The following is a 21,018-nucleotide window of genomic DNA, read 5'->3' as shown; positions in this document are numbered from 1 at the left end:
AGAGGGAGAAATATAAGGAAAAGAAATAAACTTGATTGCTTAGGAAAACAAGCCCTTAAGTTTCTGCAGCTGCACAAAGATATCATCGACTCGGATAATTGGTACCATGTGTCTGTTAGGGAAATGGGAGATTTATGGCCTAGAACAGAAAGAATTGCTGCTCTGAAGCCCCCAGAAGAAATCGTTCGCTTGTTCTGTTCATCTAGAACCAGGGTATGAATGTTGTCCAGAATGTGGGGGCTTGGAATGTGTCAGATACATTACAGAACGTGGATATTTCATTGCTGGAAGCTGTACTGCTCATGGCTCTGTGGCTCAATGGGTCAGGGCAGCAGGAAGGAAAGCCAGAGGAGAAGTGATGTGCAGCCGTGCTGGCATCCCAGCACATCCAAACCACGGGCTGGCTTCTCAATGTGTGCTGATGTGACTCAGAAGGACCTCACCGAGAAAGGACAGAGGGTTGCTGTGCTTGGCCAATGCAGTCCGCACCCTGATAGCCACAGTTGCAAACTCTGGAATGGCCTTCAAATTTTCCTTTCTTTCTGCAATGACCCCACCAACAGCAGGATCAAACCCAGTATTTTACAGAGCACCCCATGGCTGATAGAAGCCCCATTCATTCTAAACCAGAGCCCATCCTGAATTACCCCAACAAATTAGAAAGTATAACCAGCTGCCACTGACAATGAGGTGAATCCCATTCAGGTGCCACCAACAGACCTGGGGGAAAGGATAAAGCATAGGCTACTGCTAGAATTGTAGGCTGCTGCTAGAATAGATGAAAGGATGACAGATTCCTTCAAAGAAGAACCTTTGAAGAGGAACCTGCAGTTTTAGAAAGCAAGATGAAAGCGGCACTAAGAGCAATTGGGAGAAAAAATCACCAGGCGCAGAATGGGATATCAATAGAGCTATTTCAAGCCACAGATATGGAGTCCATCAAAATCTTAACAAGAATATGCCAACAAATAAGGAAAACACAACAATGGCCAACAGACTGGAAAGGCTCAGTCTACATTCCAATTCTGAAAAAAAGGAGACGCCAAAGACTGCGGCAACTATTGGGTCATCACATTAATTTCTCACGCGAGTAAAGTGATACTCAAAATCTTCCAACAAAGACAGTTACCATATATGGAACAAAAAATGCCATATGTTCAAGCTGGATTCAGGAAAATAAGAGGCACTAGAGATTATATTGCAAATTTGCATTGGTTACTGGAGCACACAAGAGAATTTCAGAGGAAAATCAGCAAATTACAGCAAAGCCTTTGACTGTGTGGATCATGAAAAGCTATGGTTGGTGTTAGAAGAAATGAGTGTGCCACAACATTAGATTGTTTTGATGCACAACCTAGACTCTGGACAAGAGGTTACTGTTAGTACAGAATATGGGGAAACAGAATTGTTTCCTGGTGGCAAAGCTGTTAGGCAAGGTTGTAGTTTATCTCTCTATCTCTTCAATCTGTATGCAGAACATATCATAAGGAAAACTGGATTAGATTTAGATGAAAGTGGAATGAAAATTGGTGTAAGGAACCTATAAATCCCATATTGCAAAGCCAAAATGTTGCATCCTTGTACAGGCATATTTGATAAAGATTGCACTGTGTCATGGGCTCTGTAGTATTTAAAAAGCAAAACCATTGAACCCCGAATGACATATATGTATGCAGGGCTACGTTTTAAGGAGAGAGTAAGGAGGCCTTTTCCTGCCTCCAACACCAAGTTTTACACCATATGTCTCCACTAGGGAGAAAAGCGGGAAATAATTAAAAAACAAATATGTGATTATTGCTAATTAGTACATATAGCTCTAGCATAACCAAGATTTAAGTACTGGGTGATTGTTAGATATCAAGGGGATGGGTGTGCTTGAGAGCAATTGATCACTGTCCTGTTTCCTGTCCTTGTACCAACAGAGAAACCTCTTGGAATGAACATGGGAGTTTTGTAGCCCATGAACTCTGTTGTTTCTCCACACTGTAATTAAAAGATTTTCAGGAAGCAGGTGCTGGGAATGATCTTTCTCTGCCCTCGGAGCTGCAGCTAGTCAGAGGAGACAGCTAAACCAGATACACCAATGGTCTGACTTGGTATAAGGCAGCTTGATATGTTTATATGAGTGCTTCTCAGAAGATGGACACTTGGAACAGGGCAATTTCAGTGGTGGCACCCTAATAATGGAATTTCCTTCCCACAACAGTATGCGTTAAACTGATCCAGTCCAGATTTGGATGCCTTTCTTTTTACACAGCCTTTTGGTTGATTTTGGTCATTTTAAACTGTTCCTTTGCTTCTTGCTTGTTGGACTGGTATAACTGTGTGCTGCTTTATGCTACTTTTACTGCGGTTTTGCTTTTACTGGTGGTTTTACTGCTAAGTTGGCTTGCTGGGTGGGGGGTTAAACTTTTAATGCTGTCTCTATCAACTCGTGAAATGGTTTGCATTGCTATTTTCTGCTGAAAATCACCTGGGAAGCCATTGGATGAGAGTTGTAGTGTATACATTTTTAAAAACAAATGATGTGTAAATAAATGCAACAGGTCTAGTTGTGTCTAATGTAGCGGTGCACTGATTGGGAAAGCCTCACGAGCAGAATGTCTGGGTATCATACAACAGTTAAGGCCATTGTAACTAGCCCTGGCAGGAAAAAAAAGTTGCAATCCTAAATCGAAGATAACAAGTGTTTCCAATAAAGTAATAATATTTCTGTTTTACCTGTTTCTGTACCTCTGTCTCCTTTATCTCCTTTTTCTCCCTTTGGGCCTCGGTCACCTGAAAACAGAAAGGCAATATCAGATGGTGATAGACTGAATATGACAAATGACGCTGACGGGTACATGTGATAATCCATTGGTATTTTTTGGCTCAGAAACCACAGCACTCCAGGGAGAGAAGGACTCATGCTTGTTAACTTCACAAACTATTTCCTGCTTACTGCTGCCAATTGATATAAGCCAATGCTTGTTTTCATTGCTCTGTCTCTGTCTCATATGTTTGTTTGTATTTGCTTGAGTCCACTTAATCACAGGAGAATTAGGCATTTAATGCTAGACAGGGCTGCCCCCAACATTTAGGTAGAAAACCCCAATAGCAAAGCCCCAAACCAAGGGTATGAGCTACTAGAAGTTCTCCCATGAAGCCTCCTGAAATTACTATTATGCAAAATCACCACCTTTCCACTGGAACGTGTCTCCCATGGCTCATGCATCTCAGTCTTCTTCCTGGCTGCCCTCACTGAAGCCTTGTGAATAAATCCACAAAAGTTTCTAGTTTATAACATAGTTGCTACTCTACTAACCATATGATTAAGGGGGGGGGAGATTGATTTCTTTTGGTGAAAATTCTCAATGTAGTTGGCTGAATGCCATTGTCATCTGCCATTGGTAAACAAATATTTACATGCTTGCCCTAATGACATCCAAAATTGATTGTGAGTGCTAGCCTGATTAAAGATGGGTTCTTGCATTCCATTTCTCTGTTGTTCCCAATTTTTTCTCTCCCATGTTTCATTTCTGAAATCTGTTTTAACTAGACAAATCTCCCATGTTAATCCCACAGAGCACACAGAATTTGTTGCAGCTTTTTTGTTTGCATCTTTTGCCACCATCTACAATGCTGGCCCACACATGTACATCGATAAAATATTGCAAAAAAAAAATGCAGTCCTATGTGTGATCACATCAAGATGTTGTGCACTGTTTTACCAACACATATCTGTAAAATACTCAAAAAGAATCTTGATACAATCATCTTGTTTTGTTGTTAAGAGTGGTGGACTCTAATCTGGAGAACAGGGTTTGATTCCCTGCTCCTCCACATGAGTGGCAGACTCTAATCTGGTGAACCAGGTTGGTTTTCCCACGCCTGCACATGAAGCCAGCTGGGTGACCTTGGGCTAGTCACAGTTCTCTCAGAACTCTTATCAGCCCCACCTACCTCACAAGGTGTCTGTTGTGGGGAGAGGAAGGGAAGGAGATTATAAACTGGTTTGATTCTCCTTTTTAAAAAGGTAGAGAAAGTTGGCATATAAAAACCAACTCTTCTTCTTTTGTTTTGTAGTTTTTGACCAAGGCATCAGTAATGAGGGAGGGGAGATGCGGCAAAAATTAACTGAAGGAATCAAAAGCTCTAGCAAACTGCAGAGATAAGCACAGGGCTGAAAATTCAGATATAAATGGAATAATGGAGGATACCTAATGCATCAGTTTCACTTTTGTAACAAGACCACATAATTCAAACTCCGAATTCGGAAGAGAGGAATTTCGAAACATCCCTCTTCTGGCCTTAGAATTAAAGGGAGAAGTCGGTTCGGCTCAGAACTATCAGTTAAGTTTCAGCATACTCTGGAATTTTTGTTTGGCTAATGTTTTCCTTCGCCAATCTAAGTCAGATGTTTTTGAAATATTATCCAAAACTTAACTGGAACATGTCCAGTGGGAACTAAATGCAAATAATTTTTTTAAAGAGATCATTTAAATCACATGCAACAACTCTTTTGCATTATTCAGAAAAACGTGCATATCTCCAAATGTAAACCTGGCATTAGACAGCAATAGGACGAAGTAGTTCAATAATGGACATGACAAAGTTAGGATAAAAGTATGTCCAGCACCTTACATAGAGCAACAGAAGTGCGAAAGGGCTCTAATGATCATCGGCTGCAGGCTGCAGAGTTGAATGATGGCTTGCATGTGTGAAACCGAGGGATTTTTCCTGTGATCCTGCAACATCTTGAATGCAGGATTTTTCAGCCTGTGAGGCCGTTTGCATGTTCAACTGAGCATCTGAAAAAAGCTGATTCACACATATCAGTCCATCACATTCAGTGGACGTCACTTCATTTAAGAGCGGCGCGCTGGCACACGTGAATCAGCCCTAGCGCTGTTCACCTTGGCTTATGTCAACGTTGCCCTTGCTGATTCAGTTAAGGTCTACTACCTATTCATTTATGCCCCATATTTCCTCCCGGGCAGAACATATACTTCTGCCCTCCATTAGGTCATCACAACAGCCATGAAAGGTAGGTTAGGAGAGGGCAATTGGCCCAAAGTCACCCAATAAACATCATGGCTGAAAGGTAGGGTTGCCAACCTCCAGGTACTAGCAGGAGATCTCCTGCTATTACAAGTAATCTCCAGCCGATAGAGATAAGTTCACCTGGAGAGAATGGCCGCTTTGGCAATTGGACTCTATGGCATGGAAGTCCTTCCCCTCCCCAAACCCCGCCCTCCTCAGGCTACACCCCAAAAAACCTCCTGCCAGTTGTGAAGAGGGACCTGGCAACCCTACTGAAAGGGGATTTTAATCAGGGTGTCTGCAGGGTGTAATACTCTAACTACTACACTGCACTACCTCTGTGACTCTGACTTGTCAGCTCAGTGGGTTTGATTCCCCTCTCCCCCCCCACACACACACACCCAATACCTTCTGGAACGCAATCCTTTACATCTCAGCCTTTCTTATAAGCAACCTTTGGGATATTTAATACTCAGTTGTGGAACTCTTTCTTTTCCCTCCTCCCAACTGAAACGCCCCCCTCTGCCCACCAGCCCAGAATCTTGTTTTCTGTTTCCTGCTGGCTGCAAACCCAGCATGTGTGTGCCGGCTTCATACCCCACCTCTCACCATTTGCATCTTGTTAGGCTTCCTCCCCCCGCCCCCCCAGTAATCTCCCTCTCCCGCATCGCAGCATTTTGATCCCCCGGCAGCTTGTCTGAATAGTTTAGTGGGATGGGAAACAGCTCCGGACTGGCAGTTCTCTGTGAGATCTTCCCACAGATCCACGCAGTGTTGGAAGAAGCACTGCTCTTGTCGTGGGATGTGCATTGAGATGCCTGTCTTCTGTAGACCACTCCCAGCAAACAGAGGCTTTGGTCTGAAGGTGGGGTTGCCAACCTCCAGGTACTAGCTGGAGATCTCCTGCTATAACAACTGATCTGCAGCCGACAGAGATCAGTTCACCAGGAGAAAATGGCCACTTTGGCAATTGGACTCTATGGCATTAAAGTCCCTCCCTTCCCCAAACTTTGCCCTCCTCAGGCTCCGCCCAAAAAACCGTTGATGAAGAGGGACCTGGCAACCCTATCTGAAGGGGAATAAAGGAGGCCTGTAATCATACAAAAGAGAGGAAGGCTACTGTCCGGGAATGTGGTGGCTCCCTAAAAGGGATACCTCCAGAGGGCTTCTTCGTGCATGACTATCTGATGTCATCAAACCTTCTTATTTTGTTTATTTTGATTTTTTTAACCCTGCTTTTCACCCAAAGCAGCTCACATCATTCTCCCCACCTCCGTTTTTATTCTCACAGCCACCCTATGAGATACCTGTAGGATAGGCTGAGAGGGAGCTAGTCTCCCAGATCCTGGTCTGACACTTTGACCTCTACGCCACACTGGTTCTAGCCTTAAGGCTTGACCACCGTAACGGGCCTGCCTTTTTCTCACTGCTGGGATGCCCTGGTGGGCAATGCAAGAATCCAGACAAAGATTTCTCTGGGCCCCTTCACTCCACTGGGATCCTCACCCAAGCATCACAGCAAAACTATTCACACGCCTCGCTGTTAGCATGACTAGGCTAATAATTGGGTACCAATTATTAGTTCTGCAAGTGCCATGTTGTCCTCAGAGGGGGTCATCCCTGGGATAAAGAGAACCAATTCTCCTTGAGTGTGCAAGTGTAGAGGAGGAGGAGAATTAGAGTTGCCAACCTCCAGGTACTAGGTGGAGATCTCCTATTATTATAACTGATCTCCAGCCGATAGAGATCAGTTCACCTGTTAAAAAAAAGCTGCTTTGGCAATTGGACTCTATGGCATGGAAGTCCCTCCCCTCCTCAAACCCCACCCTCCTCAGGCTCTGCCCCAAAAACATCCCGCCAGTAGTGAAGAGGGACCTAGCAACCCTAAGGATAATCTGAGGGAGGCTATGGGGGGGGGGGAATGACACTGAACCAGGGATCCCGCGTTTGCATGGGGGCTGCACATTTTATTCTCAGTATGATTCAGGGCTCAACGCCTACTGGACTGGTCCCTACAAACTTGGAGAGCACTTTGCCTCCTACATCCCAATTTGACCTCTCAGATCAAGTGAGAGGGCACGTGCAGCAATGTTCTCAGGGATCAGTCCCCAATTCTTCTTAGTGCTGTTCACCAAAGGCTTAGCCAGAGCATCTTCCAGTAGCTGGTGCATAGTCAAGCCTTTAATGAGTGGGCATCATTGGTCATTTATGCATGGGTACTTGGACTCAGCCCTGACCTGGATGGCCCAGGCTAGCCTGATCTCGTCAGATCTCAGAAGTTAAGCAGGGTCAGCCCTGGATAGTATTTGGATGGGAGACCACCAAGGAATACCAGGGTTGCTGTGCAGAGGAAGGCACTGGCAAACCACCTCTGTTAGTCTCTTGCCATGAAAACCCCCAAAAGGGGTCGCCATAAATCGGCTGCAACTTGACGGCGCTTTACACACACACACTTGGACTCACGTTCGCCCTCTGTCTGACTCAGTTGTTCCTTGGAGTTCTGCATGAGTTTTCCATCCATTAGAGATGACCTCGCTGCCAGCCCTCGCAATGTCCGGGTCTTCTCATTCCTCTGTTAACCAGACTCTTCCCTCTCCCCTGAGCTCAGCCCGGCTGAAATCTCCATGCAGAAGGCAAAGCAGGGGGAACAGAAGCTGGGTTTCTCTCACAGCCAATCACAAAGCAGTGTGTAAAGAGGCAAAGATTCAAATACTTCCTGCTTCCTCGGGGCTCTTACTGAGCAAAAGAAAGGCTTTTTAAAACTGAGGCTTGGATTTCTTTCCCCCCTCCCTTCTTTCAGATTACTCCGTTTTTGGTTCTTAAAATGTTTTTTTATGCGGCAATTGGTTTTTTTGGGGGGGGACTTCTCTCACAGTGAGCATTGCGAAATAAGCCAATTACAAGGAAGCATTTAAAGGGGTGGAACTTGATTTGCGTTTGGAGACTGCTGGTGCAGATTCCCAACTGGAATGTGTGGGTCCAGCCAGCAACGAACCTCAGGTAAAACTCCCATGCATAAATGACCATTAAGACTGCGGTTCTCAACACCCTGACCCAGCAAGCAGAGTTAGTTATGCTAGATTTGTTCACCTGTCAATAAATATGCAAATCCAGAGGAAATTTAAAATGTCGAATGAATTATTTTGGAATTGGGAACGACCTGCTCGAGTACGAAAACCTCTCCTCCCAGCCCCTCTCGCTCTGTCCACCTTCTCGTTCTTGAGCCTGGGAAATTCTTGCTTCCACATGAGGCTGGATTCCCCCTCCCCTCCAATTACAACTCAGATTTATCTTGGCCTCTCCATGTTGTTCGCCTCTGTTTGTGTTGGCAGAGGGGGGTCCAGAGTCTGGAGGGCTCTTTCATTTCCAGAAAGTTTTATCCCCCAGTCCACCCCCTAAAGAGAGATTAGACTGGGAACGGACAGAATGCACTCCTTTCTCACATCCTCAGTGCGTGCCAGCAAGCATTCATAGGGATGAAGCTTTGAAAGTGATTCCTGTTTTTTAATCATTGCTAACTGCACAAAACCCTTTACAGTAATCATCTAATTGATGCTCACAGGATGTGAGCTAATTCACTAATATTCCTATTCTCTTGGCAGAGGACTGAAACTGATAACGATTTCCCCTGAAGTATCCAGTAAGCTTCACGGCTGAGCCAAGGAAGCTAAAACTCACAATTCAAGGCACCGGCTCTTATCTGGAAAGCTCTAAATGATCTAGGCTGGGGGAGTTTAAAAGACCGCCTTTTCCTCATCAGACCTGCTGCAGAGGCCCTGCAGTGGGGTAGCTCGTACCTGTATCCCCCCCCCCACTCCACTTAGCAAAGTTTGAAGCCTTCTTCCAGCCCAAGGGCTCAACTAAACATTATGCACGTCCCAAGCTGGGTCAGGGGTCCCCCAGTCTGACTTCAGCCTTCTCTCCCACACCATTTTCCTGAGCTGAAATGGACGCAGGGTGCCCTGTTTGCTTCATATGCACTGACGGTGACAGTAAATGTTTTTAAATCAAGCAATCCATCAGTGATTTTGCTTTTATACGAGTTCAACTGCCATAACTACCACCACCACCACCACCCCCACCCCGCCAAGAATGCGGTTTGGTGAGGTTACTGAGGGTTCTCCACTCCCAGAACTGCAGTTTTCAGGGCTTTTCTGGGGAGAAGGGCTTACTGCTAAACCAGATAGAGACTGTAGTACAGACTTCCATTATACAGTGGCTCTCAGTAACGGACAGAGACAGTTGAAACTGGTTTTTAGTTTTGTGGATATTTCTGCCTTCCCGCACATTGACACATCATGGTTGGGACACTTATCTGCAAAAGAGGGCAAAATATTTTTGCCAAACAGATGAAAATCGTTGCTGTCCATCCTACTTCCCTGTGGTTCATTCACACAACAGTTTTGAACACATCACACCCCCATTCCGCCCTGCCTCCTGGACTGGAAGATAACAAATATCCTAACAGTCTTTTTTGCCAAGTTTGAAGTCTTCCTTCAGCCCAAGGAAACTTACTCCAACAGGCAGGATGACATCTGTTGGAAACAGGCTCCTTGCTCGGGAGGAAGAACTTAGCTGAGCAGAAAGACAGGATACAAGCCACAATTTCCAAATCCACTGCATGTGTTTCAATAGATGGGTTTGCCCTGCGCTGTGTTTAGTGGACTGCTAACTTCAGCGGAGGGAATCTGCTCTTTTTCTTCGGCAAACTTATTCTGCATATGCCTATTCACTCCTTTTCTCCTCCTTTCACTCATAGGCAGATGAACAAGCTGGAATGTGTCCAGAGGAAGGCAACAAAGATGGTGAGGGGTCTGGAGACCAAGTCCTATGAGGAAAGGTTGAAGAAGCTGGATATGTTTAGCCTGAAGAGGAGAAGACTGAGAGGTGATATGGTAACCATCTTCAAGTACTTGAAGGGCTGTCATATACAGGATGGTGCCGAGTTGTTTTCTGTTGCCCCAGAAGGTCGGACCAGAACCAACGGGTTGAAATTAAATCAAAAGAGTTTTCGTTTAGACATAAGGAAGAATTTTCTAACAGAGCGGTTCCTCAATGGAACAGGCTTCCTTGGGAGGTGGTAAGCACACCTTCCCTGGAGGTTTTTAAGAAGAGGCTAGATGGCCATCTGTCAGCAATGCTGATTCTATGACCTTAAGAAGATGATGAGAGGGGGGGCATCTTAGCCATCTTCTGGGCATGGTGTAGGGGTCACTGGGGGTGTGGGGGAGGTAGTTGTGAATTTCCTGCATTGTGCAGAGGGTTGGACTAGATGATCCTGGTGGTCCCTTCCAACTCTATGATTCTATGAACCCATGAAGATGTCTTACACCGACATGCACCCTGACGTTGACACAGGGTGCCAGGAGAAGGGAAGGCATGCAGGAGACACTCAGCGGAAGTTCTGCTGCCTCAGAGTCTTAGAAATAAGACCAACTGGGGAGGAAAGCAAGAGGTATATGTCAAGGGCCAAACTGGAGCATCTTGTACCTGCTGTATGTGGGAGAGAAGAGAGTGCAAGCAACATCGGTAGCAGCGGAGCAGATGTTTAAAGGGTTTGCACTGAGTAGTATGGACAGCTCCTCAGAATCTCTCCGTATTTTTTTTTCCAAAGCAGCATCCAAAATGAAGAACGGTGAAATATAGAACGTGGAAACAGGGAGGCAAGGAACTTTATATCTCCTTCCGCACTTCTTGTTTCCACATTGCAGTGCCTGAGCTCTCCCCAGCCCTGCCTCCAGCAGATTAAGGCTGCTTCCTCTTGGCAAAAATTTGCCAGTCTCAATAGAGTATCCACATGGAGGTTTTTCTGCCATTTTCCATGCCATGCCACCAGATGGCTTAAAAACAACTATAGAGCTATAGCTATTACTAGTTTTCTTTTAAATAGCCCCCACAAAGCCCTCCAGGGGCACAGTGTGGAAGATGGCAGCTGTGACAGAAGAAAAATAGTGATGACTTTTAAAAATGTATACCTTCCCATCCAGGCAGCAGGCTAACATGCTTAGACTGTGGACCAAACTAGAGGCATTCTTGTGGCCACCCTGGGAAGTTGCTGCTGTTTTAAAGTGATTGAAAAGGCCAGGAGGGCCCAATCCTGATAGGGATTGCAGTGTGGCAGGCTGAGGCACTGTTGTGCACCTTCTCAAGTGTCCAAAAGGCTGCACCCCCCGCAGCTGTTTCAGCTCTTGAAAAGGAGCGCAGAAGTGGTGGTGGTGGGGAACAAGAGCACTGTGCCCTCACAGCATTTTAAGAACAGTTTAAAATGGCAGCAGCATACTCATGGTGACCATGAGGATACCATCAAGTCTAGTTTGGCTTGATGTTCTTTCCAAAAAGATCCTAGTAAACCAGGAAGGTGCCTTGGTATACCCTGATCCCTTCAGATCTTGGAAGCTAAGCAGGGTGGTGTAGTGGTTAACAGTGGTGGACTCTGATCTGGAGAACAGGGTTTGATTCCCCAGTCTTCCACATGAGCAGTGGAGGCTAATCTGGTGAACTGGATTCGTTTCCTCACTCCTACATGTGTAGCCAGCTGGGTGACCTTGGGCTTGTCACACTCTCTCAGTCCCACCTACCTCACAGGGTGTCTATTGTGGGGAGGGGGAGGAAAGGTAATTGTAAGCCGGTATGATTCTTCCTTAAGTGGTAGAGAAAGTCGGCATATAAAACCCAAAAGGGGCAAGAGTCCAGTAGCACCTTAAAGACTAACAAAAATATTTTCTGGTAGGGTATGAGCTTTCGTGAGCCACAGCTCACTTCTTCAGATACAGCTAGAATGTGAATCCATCGGTCTTTAAGTAGAGGAACAGTATGTAAATGTGAATAGCAGGCTTGACTGGATTAGGTGTGATATGCAAAAGAGTCTGTGATGTCCAGGGGAGAGATGGGTGTGGACATCACAGACTCTTTTGCATATCACACCTAATCCAGTCAAGCCTGCTATTCACATTTACATACTGTTCCTCTACTTAAAGACCGATGGATTCACATTCTAGCTGTATCTGAAGAAGTGAGCTGTGGCTCACGAAAGCTCATACCCTACCAGAAAATATTTTTGTTAGTCTTTAAGGTGCTACTGGACTCTTGCCCTTTTTGACTACTGCAAACAGACTAACACGGCTACCCACTGTGAAATATAAAACCCAATTCTTCTTCTTCTACTTGGATGGGAGACCATCAAGGAAGACTCTGCCGAGGAAGGCAATGGCAAACCACCTCCACTTCTCACTTGCCTTGAAAGCCCCTCGCTGGGGTCGCTATAAGTTGGCTGCGACCTGATGGCACTTTACACACATACAAACCAGGAGTGAAAGACAGAGTATGTCGATACAGGGAAATCTTGCAACGTGGATGGTTAGAGGACGATGTTGTGTGGATCATCCCCCAAAACAATGTTCTGGTTTGGAAGCAAAGGCTGAGAAAAATCATCAACGTGGAAGCAACTGCTTTCTCTGGAACAGAGAGCAGATTGCTTTTGTTTTCTTAGCAGCACCTACTATGCTGTTGGTATTAAATTAATGCTGAGCCTTTAGTAACTCAGTTAATAATATTCTGTTTTTGGCAGGAGGGGGATTAAGAAGAGAAGGTTTTAAGTATAATGCACAGCCCTGTACTACAAATCAGTAGCAGCTACAGGGTTAGAATACAGCTGTGCCTCCGCTCTGGAATGGTGACAATCAACAGACTTGTGATGTGGTTAATGTGGGGGGGGGCAAATGTATTCCTTTCAATGGGGTACGCCCAGAAGGTTTGAGGGAAAAGCCCTCCCCCTCCGCTCAAGACTTTTGATGTTTGTCCCCATAAGCCTTGTGAACACTTGTAGGACTTCATTCGACACCTGCAAGGTCAACCCACACCTGAAAGCCAATTTGCCTCCTTGGCTTTGCCTTCCGACAGATTTTGCCGATAAGAAATCGTATTCCTTTCGCACAGTGTTATTAAAGCTGCAGCCTGAATTGGCTCGCACAACCATACAATGAATACATTCAGCTGTGCTGGATGCTTAATGGCTCCGGTGGGGGCCTATCGGGAAATATTATGCTGGGAATATGGGCCTGGGGTCTGGGAAGAACGCCAAACCAGCCTCATTTCCCCAGGCCTAGAAGTAGTAAGAGTGCCACCTTTCCTATTTAAAAATATCTGCCCCTATAATATTTCTGGGTCTACAGATAAAGACTAATTGCATGAGGAATGGCTTAAAACAACTTCAGGATGAAGAGCAACTAAAATGTCTTGTGCAGCAGTCGCCAAAGCTTGCTCTAGAACAAAGTCAGGGCACTGATTCACTGGCATGTTTCTGTGGATGGAAGAACTTCCATTTGTGGAGTGCGTCTTTCTTGCCTTCCCCCTCCCTCTACAGCCAAAATGCACACTGAAATGCTGTCCCTGTGGACTGTGTATTCAAGCCAAGGTCATGCCATTTTAGGCTGGGCACTGAAATTACCAATCCTCTACCACGGCTAAATATCAGGGAATGTGTCCAAGATGTAAATTCTATCACTACAGCCCCATCCACATTTTTTCTATCCTCCTCTTCCTCTCACCCCAAAACAAGTCAGCATAGTATATCTCTAGATGCTAGATGCTGGGGGAGGAACATCATTTTCCCAGAGTCCTCTGCTAGAGACAGAATGATTAGGTTTATTAAGTTCCTGCTTATGGCGGGAGATTTCCCGCATCCTGCTGCTGCTGCTCACCGCTGTTCAATTGAGCAGCAAAAGGGAACTGGCTCGCAAAATGGGGGGGGGGGCAGCACAATCATTGTCCCTGATATGATGATGTAAATTCTGGTGTGAGCTGGAAGTGATGCCACTGCACATGGGGTGATTCTCTAGCACTTTTTGGGCGAGTGCTAGAGCATTACCTCCCCCCCGAAGTGATGATGTCACTTCTGGGTCACACCAGAAGTTGCGTCATTGCGTTGGGGGTGGTGATCATGCCCCTCTGGTAAGTTCCTGCCTCCCGATGGGAGCCAGGCCATGCCTGTCCACCCTAGGAACGGTGGACTGGATAAACCTTTTTGTCTGACCAACGAGGCAATTCTTGGCTTCTAATGAGATCAGACCATTAATCCCACTGCCACCACCTAGGGTTTCCAACACCACCTCAACAAACACCAGGAGATTTAGGGGACAGTGCCTGGGGAGGGTGGAGTTGGGGGAGGATGTGATGCCCAGGTGACATTCTGGGAATTTCTACTAATCTCTATGGTAAGACCTTTTTTCCCCCTCCCACTGCCCAATTTCTCGAGGGTGGGAGAATAGGGCTGGAAGCAGGGAATTAATTCCCCACTGGGCCTGGGCAACTGAGAATCCCACCACCACCGTACATGCAAAGAACTCCAGCTAAAGGACTTGCTGGATTGCTGCCAACCACACACGAGCCTACAGGCTCCAAAAACATGTGTGTTTCATTGGCTAGATGGTTAAAAGGGAATTGCCTGGCTGGGGCCAAAAAGGAAATTTAATCTCGAGCTTGTGCCTTGGGACTGCTCACCTGTCAAATGGTTGTCTGGCAGCAGGCCATGATGGGGAAGCAGGAGGGGGGGGGGAGAATTCCCCTTCTCAAAAGGACAAGGAAGCCACAGACCGAACCATAACAACAACCCAGCTCTTGCCGCTGTCTGCTAAAAGAGCAATCCTTTGAGTGACAGCCAGGAAGCAAAGAAAGGGCTGCCCGTTTTCCAAACAGCTTGGCACGAGCCTTCACTTGATCAAGAGTCACTTGGACATGCCACCCAGCCAGAACTGGAAAGTGTTTTGCTAGAAAGTGTTAGGACAAGATGAAGTCCCCTTTATAGAAAGGAAAGAGTTCTGGGGGTGGGGTGGGGAGGCACAAGGGGAAACCAGCGCCAAAGAAACACTGAGGTTCTCCCACCCACACCACCTCCTATTTATTTATACAATATACTGATGATTTTTCCATCCCCGAAAAGACACTCAAGGCAACACACAAACATTTAGAATAACATGCCAGCTAAAAAAGGAGGGGAGGGAAAGCCCAGTGTAATCTTAAAACAAGCAGAAGGCCAAAAGCAGCTGATTTCAACCGTTCCATTTAGGAAAGGACTGAATTAATGAAAAAGGCATTATCTTGCTTCTAAACGCTTGCAGCAAAGTGACTCAGCTGGCCTTCTGTAGCGCATTCGGGAGGAGGGGAAATTAATTACAGTTTGAGATTGAAGAAAGGCAGTCCCTTCGTACTAGAGATTAAATTAATTCTACCTCCTCAACTCCCACCCACCTAGCGTTGCCAACCTCTAGGTGGTGGTTGGAGATCTCCCGCTATTACAACTGATCTCCAGGCGACCGAGATCAGTTCCCCTGGAGAAAATGGCCACTTTGGCAATTGGACTCTTCACTTTAAAGTTCCTCCCCAAAACTGCACCCTCCTCAGGCTCCACCCAAAAAAACTCCCACCAGTGTCGAAGAGGGACCTGGCATCCCTATACCCACCCCACTTCTTCTCTGCAGATTGGGAATATTGTTTTGTTACTCTGTGATTAGATTAGATCTTTATTACAGTCAATGACCAGCACAGGTAGACTGTTACTATGTGAGTATCTGCAGAATACTGGATACTTCACACAAACATTTCAAATCCAGAATCTGCAAAAGCAGTCAAAATTATTTATTATGTTTTCATTGTGCACTTCTTCCAAGGATCTCAGGGGGAGGCATACATGGACACTAGGGTTGCCAGGTTGGGAAATACCTGGAGATTTGGGGTGGAGCCTGAGGATGGTTGGGTTTGGGGAGGGACTTCAATGGGGTATAATGCCAAAGCGGCCATTTTCTCCAGGGGAACTGTTCTCTGTTGCCTGGAGATCAGATGTAATAGCAGGAGATCTCCATATACCACCTGGAGGTTGGCAAAATGGACACCCTCTCTCTAATATGTAAAACAGCCCTGTGAGGCAGTTCAACTAAGAGATAACTACAAGTCAAACATCACCCTGGGAACTTCCTTGTAAGCTAGGAATTTTGACCCAAGACCTCACCGTTCCTAGTCTGGCACTCTAACCAGTACATCACGGCGGATTTCAACAGTGAGAAGTTAAAGGAACTTGCAGTGCAATCCTAAAAAAATGAACACACATAATGCTGCCATATACTGAGTCAGACTATTGGCCCATCAAAGTCAGTATTGTCTAACTCTGACTGGCAGCACATTTCCAGGGTATTTGGCAGAGGTCTGTCACATCAGCTTCTACCTGATACTTTCAACTGGAGATGCCAGAGATTGAACCCGGGACCTTCTGTGTGCAAAGCAGAAGCTACGGCCCCTCCTCTGTAAGCAGAGTTACACCATTCTTAGAAGGCTATAGCTTTCATTGGATGGCACTCTTTGTATACTTATGCTACAGAAAGGATTAGAAGGAGATGTCAGATAGAAATTCAAACAATTTTGTCAAAAAATGAGCCAATACTACCTGTCATTCCACGGAAGCCAGGCAATCCTCGTGGGCCTGCATCTCCTTGGTCCCCCTTGAGGCCACGTTGCCCCATAGGTCCTCTTTCCCCAGGAAACCCTAGATTCAGAAGAAGGAGAAAAAAATAAGTCAAGATTTGGTTAGTTACTTAAGAAACTGCATATGTCAAAAAGGAATAAAAGTTAACAGCCTAGCAGGTATGCCAGCTGGATCTGTTTTCTTAACTAAGTGTAGAAATCCCTGATTGGCAGACTTTTGGCCAGTCAACTCAGTACTTAACCAAAACCATTGTCCCTGCAAACTCAGGAGCTTCTGCCTTACATGGTTTGGGCTTATGGTTGCCAGTTCCGGGCTGGGAAATACCTGGAGATTTTAGGGGTGGAGCCTGAGGAGGGTGGGGTTTGGGGAGGGGAGGGACTTCAATGCCATAGAGTCCAATTGCCAAAGTGGCCATTTTCTCCAGGTGAACTGATCTCTATCGGCTGGAGATCAGTTGTAATAGCAGGAGATCCCACCCTCCTCAGGCTCCGCCCCAAAAACCTCCCGCCGGTGACAAAGAGGGACCTGGCAACCCTATTTGTAACATATGCCATTTTTATACAATAGATGCAAAAATTGCACGCATGGCAAAAATATAGATCCACAGGTATGATTTGCAGTAATAAAAAACAAAAGCGAAATTGGGATTTTCATGTCAAAACAATGGGGGGTGCAAAATGTGGTAGCAGTCCGACTCTCTTCCAAGTAGAAAGACAATTCCTGCCTTGGCATGAAAGGTGTAGCTGAAACAAGGCATTATTTAGTTACATACTGGTGTTTTCCCCTTTCCCCTTCCTAGAATACAACCTGGTCTCTCGTTTGCCAAGATCTTGGCGTATGCCAAGCACATGTTTCCAATGAGGTTTTTGCAATGGCTCGGAGGCCTCTTTTCCTGAGTGGTAACAGCTCATTTAAAACCCAAGCTGGGATCTGGATAGTTTAGAGTGATCTTTCCAACATGACGTTAACATAATGTTACATGACAGTGCGCCCAGAAGAACTATCCATGTCAACCTCTCTGAAGTGGGGGAGGAATGACAGTTTCTTGGAGCATCTCGCGGCCCCTGGATATAAAGGAGGATGAGATGTTCAGCTTGCTGTTATTTGTGAATCCTTCTTTGGCGTAGATTAGTCCTGACAGGAGCAAAAACTGTTAAGAGGTGGGATGATCTCTGAAGAGATTAGGTGAAAGCTTTCATCCCTTGGGAGACAGTTAAGAGGAACATAATCTGGCAGGATTCGAACCTAATTTGGAATCCCATAGGTTTTAACAGCTCTGATTTCTCTTGCACAAATTTTGCCTGGATTTGTCAAAGAATGTGGTTTGGTCAGGTAGATGGCGGACACGTTCGGCGCAGGAGCAAAGAATCTCCTCACACTCAACCCTCCTGGAAATTACAACAGGAAAGACTGTGGTGGCCATTCATTGCCCTGAGGAGCGGCTACTGGCTCCAGGGTATTGGTTGGAAGGCTTGTGATATCTCATTTGCAACTACAGAGGTCTGATTTGTACAGGAGACCTCTTGGAATCCTACATGAGGCATCTTGAATTTGCTGATGGAAGAAAGGTGGGATATAAAAAGCAAAGACTGGTTACTGTACCCAACCAAATCCAAACAGAACAAAAGAACAAACAGCATGAACAGAAGAACAGGCCCCCAAAGAGCACACATGAAACTGCTTTATACTGAGTCAGACCCTTGATCTATCAAGGTCAGTCTTGTATATTCTGACAGGCAGTGAGTGGCTCTCCAAGGACTCAGGCGTAGGACTTTCACATCACCTCTACTGGAGACACTAGGGATTGAACCTGTGGCCTCCTGCATGCAAACGAGATATTTAACCATTAAGCCACAGCCCCTCAACAAATGTAAGCAGCTGTTGAGAAAAAAGGAACTGTATAGGGTTGCCAATCTCCAGGTACTAGCTGGAGATCTCCTGCTATTACAACTGATCTCCAGCCGATAGAGATCAGTTCACCTGGAGAAAATTGTAATCGAAGGATTGGCTGCACAGAGAACATATAGGCCTTCAACACAACCACAAAGCGAAAGAGTTATGCTGTTGCAGTCCAAGGCAACTGGTTGCCCGTAGCTGTTCTAAATCAAATCCAGGAGTTCCTTAATCCCAGGTCTGCTGGGACACAAATCTTAGGCAATTGCACATCGTTAATGATGTCCCCTGGTCCTTCAGCCAAGAGTGTTTAACATTTATATAGCAAAAACTTCCACTTAGATAGAAAATCATGTTTCCCTTTAGTGCTTTAATTAAATTTCCTTTTGCAAACAGAGATTTCAATGTAGGAAGAAAACGTTTCCTGAAGCCTTTGGAAGATCAAGCACAGCCCAGATAATAAAGCTGAAACCCCAGTATAGTTTGGGGCGCACTCCTAGCTCCAGTCTTTTTAGGAACTCAGAGATGCCCATGAAGAGCCAATCGCCTTTTCCACTTGCTGCTGCTGAGATGGATGCGCAATCACACACCTAACGCTAACCTTTTGCTTCCTCTGCTTCAGTTAGGGTTGCCAACCTCCAGGTACTAGCTGGAGATCTCCCACTATTACAACTGATCTCCAGCCGATATAGATCAGTTCACCTGGAGAAAATGGCCGCTTTGGCAATTGGACTCTACAGCACTCAAGTCCCTCCTCAAACCCTGCCCTCAGGCTCCAGCTCAAAAACCTCCAGGTATTTCCCAAGCCAGAGCTGGCAACCCTAGCCACAGTGCCATCTGCTTTGTGGTCAGCCCTTCAGCACCAGCGTGAACTTTAAAGACCTTACATGCGCTGCCCTTTCACAAAGGGAGCATGCATGCAGAAAACCCTACAAAACAAAACCCCGTCTTTTATAAAGAAAACTATGAAGGGGAATTGGCAGGTGATCTGATGTAAGTCATGGAATTAGCGCTGCCAGCTCTGGATTGGGAAATACCTGGAGATTTTGGGGGTGGAGCCTGGAGAGGGCAAGGTTTTGGGAGGGGCGGGACCTCAGCGGGGTATAATGCCACAGAGTCCAGCCTCCAAAGCAGCCATTTTCTCCAGGGGAACTATGTTGGTCCTCTGGTTGCCAGGTCCCCCCTCCTGCAGGAGATTTTGGGGGTGGGGATTGCACGCACGCAGCTGGAAGCAACGCAATCTCGTCACTTCTGGTTTACTTCCAGAAGCACCGCAGCACAATGCACTGATTTACCACTCAAAACCCTCATTTGAGTGGTAAATCGTCCCGTCATGCTGCAGCTCTTCTGGAAGTAAACTGGAAGTGACGAGGTCGCGTTGCTCATGGCTGCGCACACACACAATCCTTGCTGTCAGCTGGCAGATGGAGTGGCGGGCAATTCCAAGCCACCTGGCAACCATATCTGGAGATTAATTGTAATAGCGGTAGAAAAATGCATGAAACTCAGATGCAGGATCTATGCAGAGGTTACATGCCATATCTTACAGGTAGGAATTACTAAAACAGTCCCCACCCTACATAAGAGTCTCCTTAATATATGGAGATGTTAATGGGAATCAGGGAAGATATGAGATGTTGAGACAAGCCACAAAATGCACCTGGAATAAAATGTTTTGAAAAGAACGGGTAAATCATTAGGGTTAAAGGAGTAAGGCCGGAACAAGTCACTGATCTGTAGCCACACCTCTGATATTACTCCAAAACCATGTTTGAGAATTCAGTTCCTCCTCCATCAACACTCATATTCTCCCATATCCACCCCCCAGAGGCACTCAGAACCACTTCTGGGTCTTGTGTGAACGGAATATATATCCACACTATGGAGAATGGGCATCTTGCCCAAAATAAATATAGGCTCACTGCTACTCATCCCTGCTGAGTAGAGACCTCTGCCACTGTCTATGTGCTCTATATACTAGGACCGTGTACAGAAAAAAAAAAGATGGGCATCACATGTTAATATGTAGTGAGCACAACCTGCTTTTATATACAGCATGTACTATTTGTAAAATGGAAGCTGAACAACCATAGCTAAAGGACAACTGCTACCATGCTTGTAGGCAGGCTGATGTAGTGCAAGCACATGCGCACCGTGCTTGACTGCCAGTAGATCAAAACTGGAGAAACGGACATGAAGCTGCCCCATACTAAATCAGAAGCTTGCTCCATCAAAGTCAGTATTGTCTACTCAGACGGGCAGATGTCCTCTAGGGTTTCACGCAGAGGCCTTTCCTGCCACCTACTAAAGGTAAAGGTCTTCTGTGAAAGCACCGGGTCATTCCTGACCCATGGGGTGACATCACATCCTGACGTTTACTAGGCAGACTTTGTTTACGGGGTGGTTTGCCGTTGCCTTCCCCAGTCATCTTCCCTTTACCCCCAGCAAACTGGGTACTCATTTTACCGACCTTAGAAGGATGAATGGCTGAGTCAGCCTTGAGCTGGCTACCTGAAACTGACTCCCGTCGGGATCAAACTCAGGTCGTGAGCAGAGCTTGGACTGCAGTACTGCAGCTTACCACTCTACGCCACAGGGCTCATGTCACCTACTACCAGATCATTTTAACT

At 46.0% G+C, this 21,018-nt stretch overlaps 1 protein-coding gene across 1 annotated transcript in view; it reads right to left on the bottom strand.

The window, feature by feature from the left end:
• SCARA5 (scavenger receptor class A member 5) overlaps positions 1 to 21,018 on the bottom strand; it is a 105,642-nt gene that overhangs the window by 17,560 nt on the left and 67,064 nt on the right. Inside the window, exons 5-6 of the mRNA XM_056852731.1 lie at positions 16,457 to 16,555; positions 2,722 to 2,778 (exon numbers count right to left, since the gene is read on the bottom strand). Of these exons, the coding sequence (XP_056708709.1) occupies positions 2,722 to 2,778; positions 16,457 to 16,555 (156 nt within the window). The remainder of the gene's footprint in view (positions 1 to 2,721; positions 2,779 to 16,456; positions 16,556 to 21,018) is intronic.

Source organism: Euleptes europaea, chromosome 7 (assembly GCF_029931775.1).
Source record: "Euleptes europaea isolate rEulEur1 chromosome 7, rEulEur1.hap1, whole genome shotgun sequence".
In the NCBI taxonomy this organism is placed as follows: Eukaryota; Metazoa; Chordata; class Lepidosauria; order Squamata; family Sphaerodactylidae; genus Euleptes; species Euleptes europaea.
This window is presented reverse-complemented; position numbering and strand designations above follow the sequence as displayed.